The sequence below is a fragment of the Hyperolius riggenbachi genome, chromosome 10, assembly GCF_040937935.1.
Source record: "Hyperolius riggenbachi isolate aHypRig1 chromosome 10, aHypRig1.pri, whole genome shotgun sequence".
Classification (NCBI taxonomy): Eukaryota; Metazoa; Chordata; class Amphibia; order Anura; family Hyperoliidae; genus Hyperolius; species Hyperolius riggenbachi.
The window spans coordinates 26,870,428-26,895,228 of NC_090655.1; the positions used below are offsets into that span (position 1 = coordinate 26,870,428).

Genomic DNA, 24,801 nt, shown 5'->3' on the forward strand with positions numbered 1-24,801 from the left:
CACCCACTATAGCCATAGGGAAACATAGACATTACTTGGCACAGCAGTTGTCCTCTCAGCTATAACTGACAGCAACTGATAAATAACTGACAGCAACTGATATATTTCAGATCTGACAAAATATTGTCAGAACTGGAAGGGATTATTGTCAGAAGAAAATGGTGAGCTTCTGAGAGGAACTGATGGCAAGGTAACTATGTAATGTTCATTTGAAGTTACCTCATGTTTGTTTTAAATAATTGTACTCAGTACAGGTTCCCTTTAAGCTTAGGCAGCAGGGCGGGGTTTCAGCACTCAGGTAGGACAATAGGTGCAGGCAGACAAATGGTACTGGGCCAACCTTATGCACATAACACTAGAAACTACAGTTCCCAGAACTCCTTGCTAAACCCTCAGCGTGACGTCCCGCCAGCTGTACACAGCATGTGACAGACAGTGACGGCATGTGATCACCGTCCCGTGAGTCTGATAGACAGCGGCCGAGAGCTGGGCGGGGCTATGGTCATAGCAGGACTGTGATTGGATATAAGGGCTGTAGAGTTTGTCACGCCCTCTGTTCCGCAGACTGTCAGGGAGTAACTTCCTCCTAGCTTCCGGCTTCCGGTTTCGCAGAGAGAGAGGAGAGTGAGGAGAGCTGAGCAGTGAATGGGGAGTGGAGGGAGGTAATTACAGGGGGGTAATCCGGGGACTTGGCTCCACCCATACCTGGCATGTGGTGCTTCTTCTACAGCATCCGCTGCAGCCCCCGGCTCTGACAGCCTCATCATCACAGGATCCACAGAGAGCTGCACACTACAGGAAGACTGCCAGCCCAGTGAGGACCCCCAGCCCAGGGAACAGCCAGCTCCAGACTGCAGGGAGCCTGAGAAGACCCCCAGCCCAGGGAACAGCCAGCTCCAGACTGCAGGACCCCCAGCCCAGGGAACAGCCAGCTCCAGACTGCAGGGAGCCTGAGAAGACCCCCAGCCCAGGGAACAGCCAGCTCCAGACTGCAGGACCCCCAGCCCAGGGAACAGCCAGCTCCAGACTGCAGGGAGCCTGAGAAGACCCCCAGCCCAGGGAGGACCCCCAGCCCAGGGAACAGCCAGCTCCAGGTGACTCCACACTGCAGTCCAGGGGCCTCAGGGAACAGCCAGCTCCAGACAGGACCCCCAGCCCAGGGTACAGCCAGCTCCAGACAGCAGGAAGCCTGACAAAACTGCCAGCCCAGGAAGGACCCCCAGCCTCAGGGAACCACCAGCTCCAGGTAACTCCACTCTGCCGGAGGCTGACAGGACCCCCAGCCCAGGGAACGGCTTGACAGGACCCCCAGCCCAGGGAAGAGCCAGCTCCAGGTATGATGCTGGGATAATTCTGTAAAACTGAAATTAGTCAGAGCTGAAACAGAACTTTGCACAGGTCTTACCTGACAGCTTTGTTAAAGGAATCCTGAGCAGGGGGAAAAAAAAGAAAATCTGAACTTACTTGGAGCTTCCTCCAGCCCCCCCCCCTCCCCCCTGTGGCTCAAGAGAGCCATTGGCGGCCTCTGGGTCCGCTCCGTGCTCCCGCTGGTGCCTCCGTTAGATGCGTGACTTTACCTGTAGTCACGCACAGCCCATCCACGTTCCTGTCGCTGTGAGCTTTCTGTGCAGGTGTGGTTCAGTCTTATGAGACCCGCGCTTATGCAGAACGCTCACGCCGACGGGCATCAGACTGGCCTTGCATGCACAGTTGCACACGACTCAGGGTAAAGTCGTGCATCTAACGGATGCACGGAGCGGACCCAGAGGCCGCTTAGGGTCTTAGCAGGCTAAGGGGAGCTGGAGGAAGCTCCGGGTAAGTCCAGATTTTCATTTTTAGGCACTGCTCGGGGTCCCTTTAAAGCTGTGCCTAAAACCTGAAGTGAGAAAACTTTCTTCAGGTTAGATGCTTGCCTATGGAGAGGGAGAGCACTGGATCCCACAGAGCAGGGGTGTCAAACACAATCACGTGAGGGGCCAAAATCTAATAAAGTTGCAGGCCAAATTGTGTATTAAGCTCACACATTTACTGAACAGTGTAAAGTGGTGTAACCATAGTGACCGTGATGAGCTTGCTCCTCCCCCTTTCTGCAGAGTAGTGCAGGGGAGGAGTTTAATACCTACTTCAGTGTTGTTTCTTGGCCTCCTCTGATCTTCCTGACAGCCACGCGCGCTGTGCAGCATACTTCTGGCTACTGTGGCATGTCACATGTCACATGATCGGGAGAAGGAGGTATGGAAGCACAGGGCGTGTGACTGGCAGGAAGAGCAGAAGAGACATGGCGCAACACTGGAGCAGGTAAATATTATTGCACTCTGGCTCAAACTGACAAAGTTTCAGTCAGAAACGCTGTCACCGGTGTGCTCCTCCGGACAGCAAGGCAATGCGCTGTCTTTCTTTTGCTGTTTACAGTGATGGACATTGGAAGCTCTCAAGTTCCACATAAAATGGCAAGGAGGGCCACATTCGACCCACGGGCCTGGAGTTTGACAACTGTGCCATAGAGCCTTCCTGGTCTTCTCTCCGTCCTGTCGGTCCACAGTTGTCCTGCCGCACTGTGAACGCCGCATTGTGGTATAACGGCGTGAGACATTGTAACGCAGTTTGTCACCACGTGCTTAGCAGTGAAACATAATTTTTATTGACTGTTTTACAGTTCGCGATGCAATGCGTGGATAGCATGCAGGGCAACTTTCCCATTTTGTTGCGTTCCTGCTGTTACAGGGAACGCAAAGCTTGCTGTGAGCCTAGCCTTAGTTTTTTAGTTCACAGCATCCCAGAACTTCTCCGGGTCTGTAGACAAAGCACGAGAACATCACTGGGCAAGCATACGTTTGGAACATTTTCTTTAATGCACGAGCGCTTCCTTTTACTGGGCATGCCCGGTTCAGAACTCGCACATGCCCAGTGCAGATGCGCTTGTGCACAGTCATGGGTGCCAGTCGAAAATTTAAGTGGTTAGGAGTGGGAGTTACCTCTAAATAACAGCGAGCAGCAAAACCAGCAGTCTAGCCCACCGTTGGCTTATTCATAATGTATTGTTTGCTTCAGGTGTAATACTTTCAGAGTCAGTGATGCAATATACCTATTCAGATCTAGTGTTCTTGCAATTCTCTGACCTCACTGGCCACATCCAGAGACACATCTCCCATCAGGCTATATGGTCAGAGTGTTCATGCATGGACATTGCTTACACCCTGCCTGCTCAAAGGCCTACTGGCAGTCATTTCTCAAGAACTGCAATGCTGGATGATTGTTTCCTAAGCGTGACTGTTGCAGAATAGTTCTGTGGTTGTTAGATTTCCAGCTGCTGTTCATTTACTAGCTCTGCTGCGGCCGCACTTCTGCTTTCTGCCCATGACTGGCTGTAAAACCTGCATATGAAAATCACACCACAGAGTGTCACAAAGTGCAGATGACTGTTTATGGAAATTGTATTCCTCACTTCTGTTTATGGTGGGAGCAGGTGCCCCACTGTGCCGAGCCAGGAGAGGGAACAGGTGCCCCACTGTGCCAAGCCAGGAGAGGGAGCAGGTGCCCCACTGTGCCGACTGCCGAGCCAGGAGAGGGAGCAGGTGCCCCACTGTGCCTAGCCAGGAGAGGGAGCAGGTGCCCCACTGTGCCGAGCCAGGAGAGGGAGCAGGTGCCCCACTGTACCGAGCCAGGAGAGGGAGCAGGTGCCCCACTGTACCGAGCCAGGAGAGGGAGCAGGTGCCCCACTGTACCGAGCCAGGAGAGGGAGCAGGTGCCCCACTGTGCCGAGCCAGGAGAGGGAGCAGGTGCCCCACTGTGCCGACTGCCGAGCCAGGAGAGGGAGCAGGTGCCCCACTGTGCCTAGCCAGGAGAGGGAGCAGGTGCCCCACTGTGCCGAGCCAGGAAAGGGAGCAGGTGCCCCACTGTACCGAGCCAGGAGAGGGAGCAGGTGCCCCACTGTGCCGAGCCAGGAGAGGGAGCAGGTGCCCCACTGTGCCGAGCCAGGAGAGGGAGCAGGTGCCCCACTGTGCCGAGCCAGGAGAGGGAGCAGGTGCCCCACTGTGCCGAGCCAGGAGAGGGAGCAGGTGCCCCACTGTGCCGAGCCAGGAGAGGGAGCAGGTGCCGAGCCAGGAGAGGGAGCAGGTTTCCCCACTGTGCCAAGCCAGGATAGGGAGCAGGTGCCCCACTGTGCCAAGCCAGGAGAGGGAGCAGGTGCCCCACTGTGCCGACTGCCGAGCCAGGAGAGGGAGCATGTGCCGAGCCAGGAGAGGGAGCAGGTTTCCCCACTGTGCCAAGCCAGGATAGGGAGCAGGTGCCCCACTGTGCCAAGCCAGGATAGGGAGCAGGTGCCCCACTGTGCCGAGCCAGGAGAGGGAGCAGGTGCCCCACTGTGCCGAGCCAGGAGAGGGAGCAGGTGCCCCACTGTGCCGAGCCAGGAGAGGGAGCAGGTGCCCCACTGTGCCGAGCCAGGAGAGGGAGCAGGTGCCCCACTGTGCCGAGCCAGGAGAGGGAGCAGGTGCCCCACTGTGCCGAGCCAGGAGAGGGAGCAGGTGCCCCACTGTGCCGAGCCAGGAGAGGGAGCAGGTGCCCCACTGTGCCGAGCCAGGAGAGGGAGCAGGTGCCCCACTGTGCCGAGCCAGGAGAGGGAGCAGGTGCCCCACTGTGCCGAGCCAGGAGAGGGAGCAGGTGCCCCACTGTGCCGAGCCAGGAGAGGGAGCAGGTGCCCCACTGTGCCGAGCCAGGAGAGGGAGCAGGTGCCCCACTGTGCCGAGCCAGGAGAGGGAGCAGGTGCCCCACTGTGCCGAGCCAGGAGAGGGAGCAGGTGCCCCACTGTACCGAGCCAGGAGAGGGAGCAGGTGCCCCACTGTGCCGAGCCAGGAGAGGGAGCAGGTGCCCCACTGTGCCGACTGCCGAGCCAGGAGAGGGAGCAGGTGCCCCACTGTGCCTAGCCAGGAGAGGGAGCAGGTGCCCCACTGTGCCGACTGCCGAGCCAGGAGAGGGAGCAGGTGCCCCACTGTGCCTAGCCAGGAGAGGGAGCAGGTGCCCCACTGTGCCGAGCCAGGAGAGGGAACAGGTGCCCCACTGTGCCGAGCCAGGAGAGGGAGCAGGTGCCCCACTGTGCCGAGCCAGGAGAGGGAGCAGGTGCCCCACTGTGCCGAGCCAGGAGAGGGAGCAGGTGCCCCACTGTGCCGAGCCAGGAGAGGGAGCAGGTGCCCCACTGTGCCGAGCCAGGAGAGGGAACAGGTGCCCCACTGTGCCGAGCCAGGAGAGGGAGCATGTGCCGAGCCAGGATAGGGAGCAGGTGCCCCACTGTGCCAAGCCAGGAGAGGGAGCAGGTGCCCCACTGTGCCGACTGCCGAGCCAGGAGAGGGAGCATGTGCCGAGCCAGGAGAGGGAGCATGTGCCGAGCCAGGAGAGGGAGCAGGTTTCCCCACTGTGCCAAGCCAGGATAGGGAGCAGGTGCCCCACTGTGCCAAGCCAGGAGAGGGAGCAGGTGCCCCACTGTGCCAAGCCAGGAGAGGGAGCAGGTGCCCCACTGTGCCAAGCCAGGAGAGGGAGCAGGTGCCCCACTGTGCCGAGCCAGGAGAGGGAGCAGGTGCCCCACTGTGCCGAGCCAGGAGAGGGAGCAGGTGCCCCACTGTGCCGAGCCAGGAGAGGGAGCAGGTGCCCCACTGTGCCGAGCCAGGAGAGGGAGCAGGTGCCCCACTGTGCCGAGCCAGGAGAGGGAGCAGGTGCCCCACTGTACCGAGCCAGGAGAGGGAGCAGGTGCCCCACTGTGTCCAGTTTGGGGGAGCGGGTGCCACATTGTGGGCAAGCTGGTTAGCAGGTGCCCCGTTGTGGGCGCTCCGGTTGGGAGCAGGTGCCAACTTATGGACCTGCCAGTTGGGAGCAGGTGCCCCGCTGCGGCCTGGCCTGCTGGGAGCAGGTGCCCCGCTGCGGCCTGGCCTGCTGGGAGCAGGTGCCCCGCTGCGGCCTGGCCGGCTGGGAGCAGGTGCCCCGCTGCGGCCTGGCCGGCTGGGAGCAGGTGCCCCGCTGCGGCCTGGCCGGCTGGGAGCAGGTGCCCCGCTGCGGCCTGGCCGGCTGGGAGCAGGTGCCCCGCTGCGGCCTGGCCGGCCGGGAGCAGGTGCCCCGTTGCAGCTAAGGTGGTTGGGAGCAGGTGCCCAGTTGCAGCTAAGGTGGTTGGGAGCAGGTGGCCAGTTGCAGCTAAGGTGGTTGGGAGCAGGTGCTTCAATGTGGTTGAGCAGGTGGCCCACTGGTGAAAAGGGAAGTACTTTATTACTGCCAGACATCATGAAAGCAGGAGCCCAGTTGCGGTCAGGCCGGTTGAGGGCAGGAGTCCTGTTACTACCCAGGCTGGTGGAAGTAGGTACTTTGTTGCTGCCAGTCATCCTGAGACTAAGTGCCACGTTGCAGTCGGCCGTTAGTTTATTGCAGTGTAAACCGATATTGAATGTATTTTTCCCGCTTTCATTCTGAGAGAAAAAAACGAACACAATTGTGTACAGTAAACAGGATGGAAATATTGTAATAACAGACCTGCTTGTCTGACAGTTGCTCCGTGACAGAGCTTTTCATTAGAACTTGTGTTTTACATAATACCTTCCAGAGACGACATCCTGTTGCCTTATATGTGCTGGAAGTCCCACCAGTTCCCCCTGCTGTGGTGAAATACCAGCTCTCCTCCTATAGAGGGGCATCAGGAAGTCTGGCCACGCTCTCCCCAGCATGCCTCTGTAGGATTCTTGCCACTTCTTGCTCAGCTGGTTTTCAGTCTGGTTTTACCAGTTCATAAAGCAGTGTGCTGAGAAAACATAATAAAATTTGTTCCGCACTTTAGAGAAAGTGTGTTTACCGTTTCCTAAAGTATCCTGTGTCTGCTCTCCTCCCCCATGCAGGAGGTAAAGAGGGCACCTTAACCTTTTAGCAACCAAATAAAGTTTTACTTTATTTGGCTGCAGGGTCACATTTTTCCTGCCGCTGGAGAAGTCCCCGCCCCCAGCCTGGCAGGGTATGCAGAGAGGGCGGCAGGGAGCTTTCATTGTTACTGTCCAGACAGCTGGATCAGTGTTTCTCCCTCCACTGCGCCGGCGGCAGTGGTACTCCGACATGTCTTCTTCGGTTTGATCACATGATGTAACGTGATGAAGATCCAGGAGACCATCTCAGCATTAGTGACATGGTCTCCTGGAGGGGTGATGCAAGAGCCTCTTCCACCACCAGGTGGCGCTGCAACGCTGACATGGTCTCCTGGATCCCGATCGCATGTCATATGATGTTATCGGATGTGATTGGGACCCATTGGACGTTCAGAGCTGGCGGTAGAAGAGAAGAAGCCGTCCAGGAGAGGTATCTGTAACTGCTCCCTGATGCCCGCTCGTTTGGCTGCATTGGGCAACGCAGACATTTTAAATATGGTGCGGCGGGAATGCACCTAACAAGGTGAATACGATGGAAATCCCAGTGATGTACTTCCTGTCCAGCAGGGCTGTGGAGTCGGTTCAAAAATCTTCCCACTCCTCGGTTTATGAAATCACGACTCTGACTCCGGGTACTCAAAATGGCTCCGACTCCTTGACTCTGACTCCTTAGTCTAATACTTAACAGGGCTGTGGATTTTGTACAAAAATCATCCGACTCAGACTCCTCACTTTACGAAACCACGACTCTAACTTTGACTCCAGGTGCCCAAAATTGCCGCAACTCCAACTCCGACTCCACAGCCCTGCTGTCCAGCACAGAGCACGTCACTGAGCAAGGGGCGGTGAGTGGCAGCGAGGTGTGGGGGTATGGGGATATGCAAATGATCCTGTCAGCACACGCTGCCACAGCATCATATGCTTGCGGGCCCGTTTCCACTAGAGGGAATCTGCATGCGTTTTCTGTTCAATGGGCCTGTTTCCACTTGTCAAATTCTGTGCGGTGGACTGTGCAGCAAAAGAATTTGCACACCGCACACACCGCGTGCAATTCCCCTGTAATGTATTTAATTGGAAATTTGCCTGCGGTTTCGCTATGCGAATTTCCCATGCAAATCCACGTACGTTTTCGCTTAAAATCAATGTAAAAGCACACAGGCACTGACATGGTTACATTTGCATACTTACAAAAATATTTGAAAATGTACGCATTTTCGCATTAAAATTTGCATACAATCGTGTACGAATTCACATCCGCATGAGAATTCGTTTACTCGTTTTCCGCAACAAATTCGCACCTCACCAGTGGAAACGGGCCATGATGCTTTCTGAGATGCATTGGAGGCGGAGCATAGCAATGCACTGGCCAGGTGTAAAACCGGCCTCAGGGAGTAGATTGGGGTTATTCGAGCAATGCTGCAATGTCAACAACAGCTGCAGATCACAAATCTGACATGGCAAAATATTAGTGTTCATTTTATTGATACGCTTACTGGGGAGTGAGAGCTCCTTCACATCGGCTGCAGTCCATTTTTTTTTTTTTTTTTGGTGTGTTTTTTGAACAGACACAGACAGTGGTGTAGTGGATTTCTTTCTCGCCTTGCAGCACTGGGTCCCCGGTTCCAATCCCAGCCAGGGCACCATCTGCATGGAGCATGTAGTGTTGTCCCCAAGCCCTTTTTAGGCCGAATGCTCCACCCAGCTAATTTTGGTGAGCACCCGGCTGTCATCGGCTCGCCTCCTCCTCCTCCTCCTATGCTGTAAGCAGAGTTGCACCATCCCAGCGTCCCTCCCCCCCTCCCCCCCCCCCCCCCCCCCCTTCGCACCCCACCCGGCTACTTTTTCATGCCACCTGGCTGGAAAAAAATTCTGAGGAGAACACCAAGTTTGTATCTTCTCCCTGTCTGTGTTTTTTTTTTTCCTTCCGGTTTCCTCGTTCACCCCAAAGACATAGACACGTTAATTGGCTTCCCCAGGAATTGGCCCTAGACTATGATACATACACTACATGTTACATACATAGACATGACTATGGTAGTGATTAGACCTTGAGCCCCTCTGGGGGACAGTTAGAGACAAGACCATATACTCTGTACAGTGCTGCAGAAGATGTCGGCGCTATATAAATACTAATTAACCTCCCTAGCGTTCTGGACGAGCTCAGCTCGTCCAGCAAAAACTTGCTGAAAGTATTTTGGACGAGCTGAGCTCGTCAATCCCGCCAGGGAGATTTCCTGTTTCTCTGCACCGCCCGCTGCAATTTTCCCTCATCAGAGGGATTCCCCAGGATGGCTGGATGCCTGACTGCACGCTGTGGGTAGCGATCTGTGCTACCCCCAGCATACAGAACAAGCATCCAGCCACCCTGGGGAATCCCTGTGCAGCTGGCGGGGCAGAGAATGTGCTGCGTGCAAGGATTCCCCCTATGTGTGCGGATGGGTGTCCACTCTGTGCAGGGGGATTCCCTATGCGGGCTGGTAGTGGCCGGCGGGGATCCCCTCTGTGCAGCAAGGGGGGGGGGGGTTTCCCGTTCTATGCTGGCTGGTAGTGGCCGGCGGGGACCCCCCTTCTGGGCGGGAGGGTGTCCTGGTCCTTTGCAGGCTGTGAGTGGCCGGCGGGGACCCCCCTTCTGGGCGGAGGGGGGGGGGTGTCCCCGTCCTTTGCGGGCTGTGGGTGGCCTTTCCCTCCCATCCTCCATGCAAGCCCCCCCTTCCCCCTGAACCCCTTCCCTCGGTGTGAGTCCTGTTCTACTCACCAGGCTGTCTCCAGCGGCGCCAGCAGAATCCCTTCTTTCTCTAACGCCGAAGTCCCGGCCTGTGACGTTACTGCTACGAGGCTCAGTGACGTCACCAAGCCTCGTAGCGGTAATTACACAGAGCATGAGACTTCGGGGATGGAGGAAGAAGGGATTCTGCGCCGCCGCCGCTGGAGACAGCCTGGGTGAGTAGAACAGGACTCACACCGAGGGAAGGGGTTCAGGGGGAAGGGGGGGCTTGCACGGGGGATGGGAAGAGGGAGGGAAAGGCCACCCACAGCCCGCAAAGGACGGGGACACCCCCTGCCCAGAAGGGGGGTCCCCACCGGCCACTACCAGCCAGCATAGAATGGGGACACCCCACAGCCCGCAAAGGACAGGGCCCCCCTCCCTGCCCAGAAGGGGGGTCCCCACCGGCCACTACCAGCCAGCATAGAATGGGGACACCCCACAGCCCGCAAAGGACAGGGCCCCCCTCCCTGCCCAGAAGGGGGGGTCCCCAAAGGCCACCAACAGCCTGAAAAGAACAGGGACACCCCCCCCCCCCCCCCCCCAGAAGGGGGATCCCTACCAAATAAAAAAAATGATTGCAAAAAAAAAAAAGTTTAAAATGATTGGAAATTAATTGAACCACTTCTTGCACGGAAATCCTGGGGAAATAGAACGCCAGGGAGGCTACTGATGATAATTTTCCAAATGCAAGTACAGTACAGTAAAGTTACAATTGGAATCGTGGGAATGCATTCATGCTGAACGTTTTACAATTTTCTTAAAAGGCAACCGTAGTTCTGCTGCATTTTTCCTGCGTTTTGATTGAGGCCAACATTGCAAAATGTGAAATGCAAAATGTATGTGCGATTGTGTTTCACGACTTTTGGTGTGAAGGAGCCCTGAAGCCGAAATAAATTGCACATGATCCATGTGTGCCCAGGGGGAAGGGGCGGAGCCTCCTGTTCAGTTTCTGTTTCTCGCTGTGTCTCGCTTCCTGTTCTGGTGTCAGCCATAGGACGGCTGTGAGCTGAACTTCTGCTTTCTGCGGCCCAGTCTTCTTGTATTTGGAGAAATCTAGAGATGTTCAGTGAATTGCAGATTTTTCCAAGCTAATGCAAATCTTGTAGAATCTATGCAAGATTGATATTGGACAGTTCATTTTCATTAGTCTAGTTTCAGTCTACATGCAAATCACAACCAAATTTGCATCAAGTTTAAAAATGCAGCATCTATTTGATCAGCTCAGTTCATTTGATTATAAACTGTATATGTGGTAATAATAATAATAATAATAATCTTAACATTTGTCAAACCTTTACTCGGGTACAAGGCTTCAGAACACATTTAGAAATGAATTATCCCTTAAAGTGAACCAGAGACGAAGCACCCTCATGTATTTTACAATATAGATCAGTGGGAGCATTAGCGAAAACACCTACCCTGTTCTGTTTCATTCTGCACTGTACAGCTTGTTTCTTATTAGACCTTTATAAAATCCCCGACTTAGCATTCAGTCTGGCTTTGCTAAGACTCAGCTATAATGATTCCTGAGCAGAGCCACCCGGGGGCAGGCTTGGACTTGAAAAGACATGAGAGAACACAGACGGAGCTATAAATATTCCTGAGCAAAGCCAGACTGAATGCTCAGTTGGGGATTTTATCAGGGCTGATTAGAAGCAGGCGGAGCAGTGAAGAATGAAACAGAAAGCAAGGTAGGTGTTTTCTCTAATGTTCCCACTGATATATATGGTAAAATACATGAGGGTGCTTCGTCTCTGGTTCACTTTAAAGAGGAACTTAGAGACACTGAAGTGAAAAAAATGATGATATAATGAATTGGTTGTGTAGTACAGCTAAGAAATAAAGCATTAGGAGCAGAGACTTAAGTCTAAAATTTGTTTCCAGTACAGGAAGAGTAAAGAAACTCCAGTTGTTATGTATGCTAAAGAGCCATTGAGCTCCACGACTTTGAAAGTCGCAGAGAGCTCTGTATTCTGATTAGGTTATCTCAGTTGTATTGTGTTTTTCTATTGCAGAGAACAGTTCAGGACAGGTCAAGAGTTCACTGCCTGTTCTGTAAAATCATTTAGAATGCTGAGTAGTGTGTCAACTGCAAATATTAGCGAATGATGCAATGTTATAAAAAAAAGCTGTATAACTGAGAATAAAAATAAAAATATTTTTTTTACTACCAATGTTCTTTTAATTACCTATACTACACAACCAATTCATGATATCCTAATTTTTTTTTTTCGCTTCAGTGTCTCTTTAAGCAAAAAGGTGAAAAAATGTAATCAATACCTTGCAAAGTGAGAAGTTGAAAAATCGAAGAATCAAGAAATATCTACCATGTACTGTAATTTGTTCATATTGTGTGATCCATAATTGCAGACAAAAAACAGACAGCTCCAACTGCCATTATGTATAATAACACCCCCTAACAATGCGATAGGCTAAAAGGTTGTGGGTTTATTTTGTTTGTTTTTTATTTTTTTTTTTTTAGATATACATATGCACAGAGGGAAATACTGCTTGCTTGGCATTTGGAAACAGCTGTTATTTCCCACAATGCAACAAATCTCAAAGACAGGAAACTGTCAGGACCATGGTCATGACATCACACTGTGGGAGGGGTCTCACCACAATATCAGCCATACAGACCCCCCTGATGATCTATTCTAGAAAAAGGAAAGATTTCTTATGGGAAAAGGGGTATCCGATAGGGATTGTGATGAAATTCATTCCTTGGTCACAATTCCTCTTTAAAGTGAACCTGAAGGGGAAAAAAGTGCCCCAACTGGCCGGGCTGTGGAGTCGGTACAAAAATCATCCGACTTCCGACTCCAGGTACAGGTAGTCCCCGGTTAACGAACGAGATAGGGACTGTAGGTTCATTCTTAACCTAAATCTGTTCTTAAAGGGACTCCGAGCAGTGCCTGTGGGTATGCCTTTAAGCATACCCACAACTAATTAATTAATTATATCCTCACACCTACCAGCATGATGATGTTTGTAATTATATCCCCCTGGGTTCCTTGTATTTCATTGCATTGCACTGAATGAAGCTGCTGACTTTGGGGAAAAGTCGTCCTGTGTAATACAATGCTGGACTCCCAAGCAATGCAGTAACTATGGAAAGATGCATACCGTTTTGAAGCCCTCTTTCCAACGATATATAAACCGCCGCCCTACGCCTTTTTAGTTTTCGACATTTTCGCGACCGAAATCGTGGTGGCCGCAATTTCGATCGCGCAAATAGCGAAAACTAAAAGGCGGTTTATATATCTTTGAAAAGAGGAGAAAGAGAGCTTCAAAATGGTATGCATCTTTCCATAGTTACTGCACTGCTCGGAGGTCCTTTCATTCGGAACATTGTGCCTTCTCTGTCCCCTGTACCTCCTCTGTGCCACCAGTGTCCCCCTCTGTGTCACCTCTGCACCTGCTTATACAAGTTTAAAAGCTATTTTTTTCTTTGAGAAATATTCGATTTTAACAAATTCAAACTACAATTCCAATTTGAGAAAAAATGTTTTTACTTGTTCCCATGGAAACACAGAATCCACGTCGTTCGTATCAGTGGGTCGTTCGTAAGTTGGGGACTACCTGTACCCAAAATTGCTCCTATAACACTGTCCTGCCAAATGGGTAGTCGCCTCAGTAGATAGAACCCCTGTTTAACCCAGAGGCTTCCCCCGCCCCCCTGGCCTCCACCGATCTTGTGCCGGGATCCCCGGAACCTCATTGACCTAGGGCTTTGTTGAGCTGCCATGCATAAATTAGCGCACTGAGCAGGACACCTCGCCCCTACACAGCAGCACGAAGCCAATCGCGCTTGGTTTTTTCTATCGAGTATAAGCGGGCACAAGGTGTAGCCAACCAAGGGCTTCCCTCTACCGAGTTAAAGGATACCCGAGGTGACATGAGATAGACATGTGTATGTACAGTGCCTAGCACACAAATAACTAGGCTGCGTTCCTTTTTTCTTTCTCTGCTGGAAAGAGTTAAACATCAGGTATGCAAGTGACCGTTTCTGTCCGGGTCAGGACTGGGTCAAACTATAGCATAACCTTCACTGATAATTACAGCCATAAAACACTTCCCTGTCAGTAAATGGCTTCTGAGAGCAGGAAAGAGATAAAAAGGGACAATAATTCATAGATTTGAGCTCTAGCATACTTCAATGAAGGTGTCATTGAGCAGAGAAAATGAAACACTTAAAAGCTAGATTTAAATATAAAATAAAACTGTGGGATATCTAAAAAAGTCATTTTTAGGAGAAGGAGGACAGATACAATTGTTTTTCTCATCAGTTTATTTTCACCTCGGATGTCCTTTAAGTGTGTAACTTTTGGTCTAATTCAGCAAAATTTGTATGGAAAATTTTCTATTGTTATAACCTAATTCACAGTTTTTCGAGACATTTTGCAATGTTAAAACTTAGCCAGTTCTGGTTTTCCAGACATGGCGGATGATTCAAAATATGCTTACTTGCAGCTGTGACAATAGAACACTGGCTCACACCACACCCAAATCTCTGTTTCCAAGGGTCCGGCAGCTCTTCTGTAGGGAGGCCCAGTTACCACTTTCTGTTCAGTTGTTCAGTCAGCTCATCTGCATCAAGGAGGGATTTTTTTTCTCTTTTCTCCACCTGAAACTCCCAGCCGGGCTCCGATACGTGAGTAAGTGCAGCCGTACTGCGCAGGGTCCTGCAGAATAGCACAGAGCCGCCGATTGGGCTCTGCGGGGGGAAAAATGAGCCTGTTCTGCTCTGTGCTACTGCGCAGGAATGAGCGGCAGGCACAGTGGGGCTTTGCTCCATTATCAAGGGCTTGTTAAGGAGCTTTGGGGAGTCTCAGAGGAAGAACGGCGAGGTGAAGGACAGGGGATTATCCAGAGGCTTCTCTCTACTGAGGCGAGTACCCAGATTGTGCAGTTTTTCCCCTCAGGTACACTTTAAAGCAGCAGGGACAGCCATACTATCCCAGGGAGAAAAAAAATATATAAGTACTGTAGATAAATGCTTGCTCTACTTACAAAACATGTGTATTGTACTGTCACGTTTTAATTTCAGTGAATTTTCTATAGTAAATAAAGAGAAAACTGTTCCAGGCATTTTCCATATTTACTGCCTCTGACTGAAGCCAATCCTGACGTCCTTTCCTCCCTTATTCCTACTTTTTTTTTTTTTCTCCTAGAAACTGCACTGTCATATCTAGCTTCCTTTGTAGATGCATAGATCCTATTTCGTTAGCTTCTGAATAGGGGTGAGGTGTATTTCCCTTCTCAGCCTTGTGTCATACTGAACTGCCCTCAGCCAATCAGTGAGGAGCAGGAATGTGGGAGGGGAGATAACAAGCTTCCTTTCCCCTGACAATGCACCAGAAAGGAGCTAGGCTGACTGCGATGATTTATTACAGCAGAAACATTTTATGATTATATTGGAATGCTAGCAGTGCAGAGTCAGGTTGTAGACTACATAATAAACACAGCAGTGGGCAAATGGAATTTGATTTTGTGGCTGACAATCCCGCTTTAAAAATATTTATTCCTATTGATGAATTCAGGCTCTCACTGGCTGTCAGTCTTACATTAGGAAGGTTTTGTGCAGTAGGATGTTACCTGTTGCTCCGCATTCTATTGACTGCTGGTGCTCTGGTTTGCAGGATGTACGCACAACTGTGGTGTCTCTGCCTAGCCGCGGTATCGGCACTCGCCGCCGACAGCCCGACGCTCTTCAATGAGTGTCTAGTACCCGGAGACAAGAAGTCGGCGGCAGAAACAGCTCTGCTCAAAAGACTGGAACCGCTGAAGAATAAGAGGTAATGATCCAGTAATGTCTGTGAAATGTCTGTGAAATGTGTTTAGGCAGGTCGGAGGTCTGTGTGCTCTCCATGTCTCTGGTGGAGCTCACATCTTGTCAATTTGTGTAAAGCTGCCATAGACTGTCACCCTCCAGATGTCATACAGCGGAGCTGAACTCTTGCACAGGACAGAAGAACACAGTGGAATGCACCCTGTATGTATTTAGAGAGTTTAGCCTGTCTGATTCCCCCCCCCCCCCCCCCCCCCCTCTCAATTGTGTCTAATCACAGCTGTAATTTGATCTCTGTTGTGTCAGCTTAGTAATCTGCCACGGCACAGCAGCTAATTTTCTAAACACAGGATGTTAGCAGGAGGTAGACACACCATAGATTTGTTGCAGGGTTTGTATCAGCTGTAACAAAAAACATTTTTTTAAAGGTTATTATGCTGTTTCTTATCTTTTAGAGCAGAGAGGAAGTTCTGAGTTCAGGTTCACTTTTAAGGAAGCCTGAAGTGAGCGGAATACGGAGGTTGCCATCTTGATCCCTTTATAAACAATGTAGAAGCAGAAAGTGATGAATTTGTGTAGAAGTGGTAACGGGTCACCTCAAACTAATTTATCATGTATTTATACAGCACTGACATCTTCTGCAGCACGTTACAGAGTACATAGTCGTGTCACTGACTGTACCTCAGAGGAGCTCACACTCTAATCCTACCGTAGTCATGGTCTAATGCCCCTTTCATATTATTATTATTTTTATATGGCACTGACATCTTCTACAGCACTTTACAGAGTGCATAATTATGTTTAGGGCTGTGGAGTCGATACAAAAATCCTCCGACTCCTCTAATTTGCATATTGTTGATCTTAACTGCCAATGCTTAGGAATTTTAAAAGACAACTGAAGTGAGAGGGATATGGAGGCTGCCATAGTTATTCCCTTTTAAACAATACCAGTTACCTGGATATTCGGCGGAGCGTCTGCCTCTAATACTTTGTCATAAACTAAAACTAGTCCTTGGTAAGAGTACTTATAGAAGACAGGAACAAAGAACATCTATCAGGCCCTAGGCAATGTGACTGTGGGTACATGTAAGAGTGATGTGCAGGTACTCTGCAGGGGAATGAGGAGATTCTTCCTCTATTACACATTCTTCATGCACAATCTGAACCAGGTTTATGGGCGATAGAAAACACCTCTGTGTTCAATGTGCACAATATTCACAGTGGACTCCCTGCAGCTCTGTGGAGAGCGCATATTTAGAGTATAGTACTACTGTGTAACAAAGTAAACCTGAGACAGATTAAATTAAAAAAAAATGTTTTTTTTATACATACCTGGGGCTTCCTCCAGCCCCTTTCAGGCTAATCAGTCCCTTTACTGTCCTCCACCACCTGGATCTTCTGCTATGAGTCCAGGTACTTGAGCCAGTCTGGCGTAGTGCGCATGCACACACTCCGCTGCCAGGAGCGTACTACACCTGTGCAGCACTTTTGCGCAGGTGCAGAATGCTCCTGGCTGTGGGAGCGGCACGCAGCCGGACTGCACTGACTGGCTGAATTACCGGGAATCTTAGCAGAAGATCCAGGTGGTGGAGGAGGACAGCGAGGGACTGATTAGTCTGAAGGGGGCTGGAGGGAAGCCCCAGGTATGTATAAAACTTATCTGTCTCAGTACCCTTTAATTCATAGTCCTCAAGCCAAATTTTAACATATCAAAATATTTGATTTCATGAGCAAAGAGTGCATACATTTCAGTGTTCTGCCCAGGCTCTTTTAGCCGGGTGCTCCACCCGACTAGATTTGGTGACCACCCGGCTGTCATCGACTCACCTTCTCACCTCCTCCTTTGCTGTAAGCAGAGTTATGTATGTATGAGAGACGCCCCAAGTTATCAAATCTGTCAAATATCCGCCGGTCATACAGCAGCCACTGCAAGGTGTATCCAGGTTACCATAGGCAATATATCAAAAGTATTCAGCAGCGCTAAATGATCCTCAGCCACTTGTCACCATAAGCCTCTTCCACCTCCAGAGATCCCACCAAGATGTATAGTATTCCTATATGCAGCTCAGTGCAAGGAAAAATCAGAAAAGGGGTCTCTCAGTGGAATATTCTCACGGCAATTTTTATTCAAATATAGATGTACATAAAAGTGATGAACACTCAGAGGGTCCTACTCCTGACCCCCTTTAGGCTTAAACCGCTTCCCACTCAATGTGGTACTCAGCAACAATTACTTGCGATCAGGTTGCAGTAGTGCCCGCTCTTGTCCCGACTAGTTTTGGCCTCACACAGTCATCAGGTATCCCCTATCATATTTTTATTATTATAATGTATTTCTATAGCACTGACGTCTTCTGCAGCACTTTACAGAGTACATAATCATGTCATTGACTGACCTCAGTGAAGCTCACTGTCTAATCTTTAGCGTAGTCCTCCTCCAATGTACCTTCCATAGTCTGAGCCTATTTTTAATCAATGACAAGCAATCTGTCATAGCAGCCTTCAGTCGAACCACAATGAAGATCCTTGGAGAAAATCCTATTGCAGTAACATACGGTTATAGTGTTAATGTTCCCCTCTGATGATACATTGGCCTCAATTCACTAAGCTTATCTCCTGTCTTTAATAACGTTTCTAGAGTGGTCTCCATGGTGATGAGGCATGTAGTATTCAGGAAACATTTTACCTCAGGCAAACAAAGTTAACTCTTCTGTCTTTAAGTTAACTCTTCAATCCTTAAAATAACTCCAGAATTCTAACGTTAAAGACAGGCTGTTTATTAACTGCGTGTGAAAATGACTACAGAGGAGGTAACTTAAAGGGACTCCGAGCAGTGCAGAAACTATGAAAAGATGCATATCATTTTAAAGCTATCTTTCTCCTCTTTCCAATGATATATAAACCGCCGCCCTACGCCTTTTAGTTTTCGCTATTTTCGCGATTGAAATTGCCGCGGCCGCAATTTCAATCGCGAAAATAAAGAAAACTAAAAGCCGCAGGGCAACGATTTAGGTGTCGCCAGAAAGAGGAGAAAGAGAGCTTTAAAATGATATCCATCTTTCCATAGTTACATTGTATTACACAGGATGACTTTTTCTGCTGAATGGAGCTGCTGACACTGGGGAAAGTGTCGTCCTGTGTAATACAAGTAACTATTGAAAGATGGATATCATTTTAAAGCTCTCTTTCCCAGGACGTCTATCAGGACAGCACCCCTTCTTGAGACTTGTCTCTCCTCCCCACAACTGGACAGGAAGCTAAAAGATAAAAAATTTGCATAGCAGATATGCGGCAGCATAAATACCCCCCAGCTCACCTAGAGCCCTCAGTTGTTTTTCTGTCCCGGATGGAACGCATGGAGATCCTCCGCAGTGCCATCATTGTCAGGCGGCAGGGGCAGCGTTGTTGCGGGCTGGAGCTGGTCAGGGGAGCCGGCGTGCAGCTCGGACAGCGTGGAGGAGGCTTCTCCCAACTTGGCAGCACCTATATACGCGCATGGGCGCGCAAAGGAAATTCCGGCCGTGTACCGGAAGTGCGTCACGCGCTGCGTCCCGCGTGACCGGAAGTAGGAAGCGTCATTTGCAGGGGCAATTCGGCGCACCTGGATGGATACTAGGCAATAAGGTAAGTTACCCAACACTATTTAAATGATTAGCAGTACATGTTCCCACCTCTTGGCAACATGGAGGACGCTACAGGCCCTACTCTACTGCTATCTGCTGAGTCTGGCGCTGAACCCTCTCTGATAAGCGGCACAGGGGTGCTCTAATACCGGGGGTATAGATGTATGATGGGGTTTGGAATGGTGCTGTTTAGAGCTTCACTAATCTAGTCCATATTCTGCTTTATTGTAGCCTAAAAAGGATAAATCAAGTTCCCAGCACCATTCATCATCTGCATCTACTTCTACATCTTCTAAAGGGGAAAAGAAATGTCCATTATGCAATACAAAGATGTCCTCAAGCCGGAAATTATGTCACCATTGCACTGATAAAATAGTGAAAAATGAATCTCCTGTGATATTTAAGGATCTAATGGGATGGATGAGATCAGAAATGACCACAGCTATTAAGGAAATCAAGGATTCCGCCATAGCATCATCATCATCCTATATCCCGGGCTCTCTACAAACGCAGCAAGTAGCGCAGCCTGAGGATCCTAATCCTCCTCCAGGATCCCCTCTAGTCTCCTTAGTTCCCACACCAGTTTCTAGGAAGAGGAGGGCTGAGGAATCGGTGGGATCCGAATTATCTGAGGAGGAGTTAGAAATTTCATCCTTCGAGGAAATTTCTGAGGATGAGGAAGGAGAGAGATCAGGGAAAAATCAAAAATTTGCCTTTTCACCTGATCTTATTAATGATCTATTATCTGCCATGCATAATACTATGGGCATCGAATCAGAGAAGAAATCTCTATCACAGTTAGATCAAATGTATGAGAGTCTATCTGATCCTCATTCCTCGGTTATCCCGGTTCATTCTTCCCTAAAAAATATGATAAGAAAGGAGTGGGATAACCCTGAGAAACGGGCTTTTTGGCCAAAGACCCTTAACAGGCGGTACCCTTTTTCCGCTGAGGATCAGAAATTCTGGGGTCCCTCTCCGAAACTTGATCCAGCTTTGTCTAGAGTTTCAAAGAATACAGATTTACTCTTTGAGGACTTCGGGCACCTCAAAGACCCAATAGAGTAAAAGACCGATAATATTCTAAGGAGAGCGTGGGAGTCCTCCTCACTTACTTTCAAACCCGCAGTGGCGTCTACGGCTGTAGGTAGATCCCTTAGAACCTGGTTAATGGAGACTCAAAATAAGATCGCCACAGGAGTACCTAGAGAGGAAATCTTACAAGATTTTCCTAACCTATTTAATGCCACAAATTATATGACTGATGCAGCAGACGACACAGTGAAACTTACTGCCAGGACTACTGCATTAGTCAACTCAGCCAGGCGTGGAGTTTGGGTCAAAACATGGAAGGGAGACAATTCCTCCAAAGCCAAACTATGTGGAATCCCTTGTGAGGGAGAATTTTTATTCGGGTCTAAGCTAGATGAGACATTAGACAGAACTGCTGACGTCAAGAAGAACTTTCCTGTTAAAAGGAGAGTTTTTCCTTCTAAACGTTCCTTTCGTGCCAACACAAAGCCAGAGTCTGATAATAAGCCACATACCAAGAAAAGATGGGCCCCCTATAAAGTACAGAAGGGTAAACCAGGCTTTACCACCCATTCTTCTACCCAGGCTAATAAACAATGACGCCAGCATCCCAGTGGGGGGAAGGCTTACCCACTTTTACGAGAGATGGCAGGAAACTTTTCAAAATCAGTGGCTATTAAAAATAATTCTAGAGGGGTACAGCATAGAGTTCGCGCAGACACCTCCTCCAAAGTTTTTTGTTTGTCCAATTCCAAAGGACACTGTACAGCGTCTAGCATTGGAAAGGGAAATATACTCTCTGCTACAGAAAAGAGTGATCAGGGAGGTTCCAAGATGTCAACAGGGGTTGGGATGTTACTCCCCAGTGTTCCTGGTAAAGAAGCCTCAGGGAGAGTTTCGATTTATCCTGAATCTAAAGGAACTAAACAAATCAATAAGATACAGAAGATTTCGAATGGACAATATTTACTCTGTGATAACTCTCTTACAGAAAGATTGTTTCCTGGCATCTCTGGACTTAAAGGATGCATACCTGCATGTTCCAATTCATCTGAACTCACAACAATTTCTCAGATTTGCAGTGCACCTAGAGGGAAAGGTAAGACACTTCCAGTTTAATGCTCTACCTTTCGGCATCTCTTCTGCTCCTTGGCTCTTCACAAAGATTCTGTCGGAAGTATTAGCAGTTATCAGGGGCAGGTCCATATCGGTTCTTAGTTATCTGGATGATATTTTGATTTGGGGACAATCTAAAGACTCAGTGTTGCTACAGGTAGAATCCACTATGGTTTTTTTTGCAGTCAATAGGATGGCTTATTAACTACTCTAAATCATCCCTAATTCCTTCCCAGCTCATGGAATTTTTAGGGTTCAATATTTCCACTACTAGTGAAAAGCTTTTATTACCAGAGAGGAAGGTTTCTGCAATACTTAATACTGTTTCTTCTTTCCAGCAGGCCCACTACATCTCCCTCAGAAAAGCAATGGCGGTTCTGGGACTCCTAACTTCTGCCTTTCCGGCCATTCAGTGGGGTCAATTCCATGCCAGGACCTTGCAAATTTGGATTCTGACAGAATGGAACAGGGATATAAAACTTCTAGACAAGAAGGTGTTCATTCCTTACAGTGTAAAGGTCTCACTCATGTGGTGGCAAGATCTCACACATCTATCAGAGGGTCGGCTGTGGCATTATCCATCTCAGTTAGTGATAACAACGGACGCCAGTCTATGGGGGTGGGGAGCACACATGGATGGTCGTCCAGCTCAGGGACAGTGGTCCAACAGGATGAGAACCAGTTCATCAAACAGCAGGGAGCTTCAGGCTGTTTGGTTGGCTCTACAAAACTTCAGTCAAGACATAAGACAGTGTCATGTGCTGATAAGGACAGACAACAGCAGCGTGGTAGCTTATCTGAATCGTCAGGGAGGGACAAGAAGTTCATTACTGTGGTCCCAAACCAGACAAATTCTGAATTGGGCAGAAAAGAATCTAATGGCCATAAAGGCCCGACATCTAAAGGGTACAGCCAACCAGTTGGCGGACTTCTTAAGCAGGTCCCCTCTGAAGCAGGACGAGTGGTCCCTAAATCCGACAGTTTTTCAGGAAATCAGGGATCAATGGGGGTCCCCAGAAGTGGACCTCTTTGCCAACAGGGACAATGCCAAGTGTCAAAAGTTCTGCTCACTACGTCCCCTAGACAAACCTTGGGCAGTGGATGCTTTTTCAATAAATTGGGGAACACAGTTGATATACAGTTTTCCCCCAATATCACTCATTCCACAGGTTCTGAACAAAATTATACAGGATCAAGCTCACATGATCCTGATAGCCCCCTGTTGGCCGAAGAGACCATGGTTCACGTTGTTACAGAAATTGACAGTATGTCAGCCAATTACTCTTCAGAATCGACAGGATCTACTACAGCAGGGCATAGCCTTTCACCCAAACCTTCAACTGCTTCACCTTACAGCATGGAGGCTGAGTGGAGAATCTTGAAGGCAAGAGGATTCTCGGATAGATTATCCGAAACCCTGATACAATGTCGTAAAAAAGTAACTAGAAATATTTATAATAAGACATGGACGATGTATCTGAATTGGTGTAAGGAGAAATCTTTAGATTTATCTTTATCTACGTCAGTGCTTGAATTTCTTCAACAGGGATTACAAAAAGGATTTAGTGTCAGTACCTTGAAGGTTCAGACATCTGCAATCAGTGTCTTCTTGGAAAGGAAACTGGCGGCAGAAGAATACTTTATCAGATTTTTTCAGGCTCTGAAGAGAATTCGGCCGTTAGTTCGTTCTCGAATTCCCTCATGGGACTTAAATACTGTTCTCCAGGCTATGTGTGAACCACCATTCGAACCCATAAAGGAAATATCCGATAAATTTCTTTCTTTAAAAACCACTTTTTTGTTAGCCATCACATCAGCCAGGAGAATTGGTGAACTTCAGGCTTTGTCGATTCAAGAACCATATTGTATTATTGCAGACGATCGGATTACACTGAAATTAGACAACGCATTTCTCCCTAAAGTGGTATCTAAATTCCACAGGTCCCAGGAGATATTTTTACCTTCTTTTTGTGCTAATCCGACCAATGAGAAGGAAAAACGTTTACACTGTCTAGATGTAAGGAGATGTGTAATTCATTACCTCGAAAGAACTAAGGAATGGAGGAAATCTGATTCAATGTTGATACTGTATGGAGGAATATCTAGAGGGAAACAAGCCTCCAAAGCTACATTGGCCAGATGGATTAAAGAAGCTATTGCTACTTCTTACAGATCTCAAGGTAAACTACTTACTACTCCAATCAGGGCTCATTCAACAAGGGGTGTATCCACATCCTGGGCAGAGAGGGCTGGTGCATCCATCGAACAGATTTGCAGAGCGGCCACCTGGTCCAGTCAAAATACTTTTGTCAGGCACTACAGGCTTAATGTCTTATCCAGTGCAGACTTAAGTTTTGGCAGAAGGGTTCTTCAAGCAGTGGTCCCACCCTAAGATTTCATCTTGTCTATCTCTCAAGAAGGGGTGCTGTCCTGAAAGACGTCCTGGGAAAGACCACATTTACTTACGGTAAAGTCTTTTCCAGTAGTCTGAAGGACAGCACCCCTGCGACCCACCCTGTGTGGGAAATATTAAGGTAAATATACAAATTGGGTTGTTTTTGTTACGTGCATACGTCCGTATAATCTTTTTTATAACGGAGGGCTCTAGGTGAGCTGGGGGGTATTTATGCTGCCGCATATCTGCTATGCAAATTTTTTATCTTTTAGCTTCCTGTCCAGCGGTGGGGTGGAGAGACAAGTCTCAAGAAGGGGTGCTGTCCTTCAGACTACTGGAAAAGACTTTACCGTAAGTAAATGTGGTCTTTCTCCTCTTTCTGGCGACACCTAAATCGTCGCTCTACGCCTTTTTAGTTTTCTTTATTTTCGCGATTGAAATCGCGGTCGCTGCAATTTCAATCGCGAAAATAAAAAGGCGTAGGGCGGCGCTTTATATATCATTGGAAAGAGGAGAAAGAGAGCTTTAAAAAGATATGCATCTTTCCATAGTTTCTGTACTGCTCGGAGTCCCTTTAAGGAATGGAGACCTAAGATAACTCTTACTGTGTGGAGGTAAGTTTTCTCTTGCCTTATTATCTCCAGCATGATCTTAGTGAATTGAGGCCAATATGCTGCAGAAATGCTAGAAATGTGTTCCATTCCTTCCGTGGTTTCTTTGTAACATTTTATTTGCTCCTCTCTAGGTTTGAGGTTACTGATACAGACGGGCCAGACACCTACACTTATACGCTTGTAATATGTAATCGAACTTTAGAGGACGCCAAAAGCACAAACGAAGGACTGGTGCAAATCAACAAAGCCACATCGAAAACTTCTGTGATTGGCCGCATCAACGACACTTATGTCTTTAATGGATGTAAGGCTTGGCTTCCCTTCTACTGTAGAGAGCAGTTATTACCTCTAATCAGATTTCAGCACTTTTGTTACGTTATATTGGTCAGATCTCTTTGATTGGTAGTTATGGGCAAAGTAGGACTAAAGGCTATCTATGATGGGCAGATTCGACCAAGAGAAAAATCCTCTCTAATAAGATTCGATCAGAGAGAGATCTGTCAGCTGCCCATACACCGCAGGCCGATTCCCGATCAGTTTCATGGTGAAATTGATCCAGAATCTTTAAGCCGT

The 24,801-nt window shown here is 48.9% G+C and overlaps 1 protein-coding gene across 1 annotated transcript in view; it reads left to right on the forward strand.

Moving 5' to 3' along the window:
* The first annotated feature begins 575 nt into the window (after positions 1–575).
* M6PR (mannose-6-phosphate receptor, cation dependent) overlaps positions 576–24,801 on the forward strand; it is a 36,832-nt gene continuing 12,606 nt past the window's right edge. The window contains exons 1-3 of the mRNA XM_068255261.1: positions 576–1,334; positions 15,300–15,455; positions 24,360–24,532. Coding sequence (XP_068111362.1) covers positions 15,301–15,455; positions 24,360–24,532 — 328 coding nt within the window. The 5' untranslated portion in view covers positions 576–1,334; position 15,300. The remainder of the gene's footprint in view (positions 1,335–15,299; positions 15,456–24,359; positions 24,533–24,801) is intronic.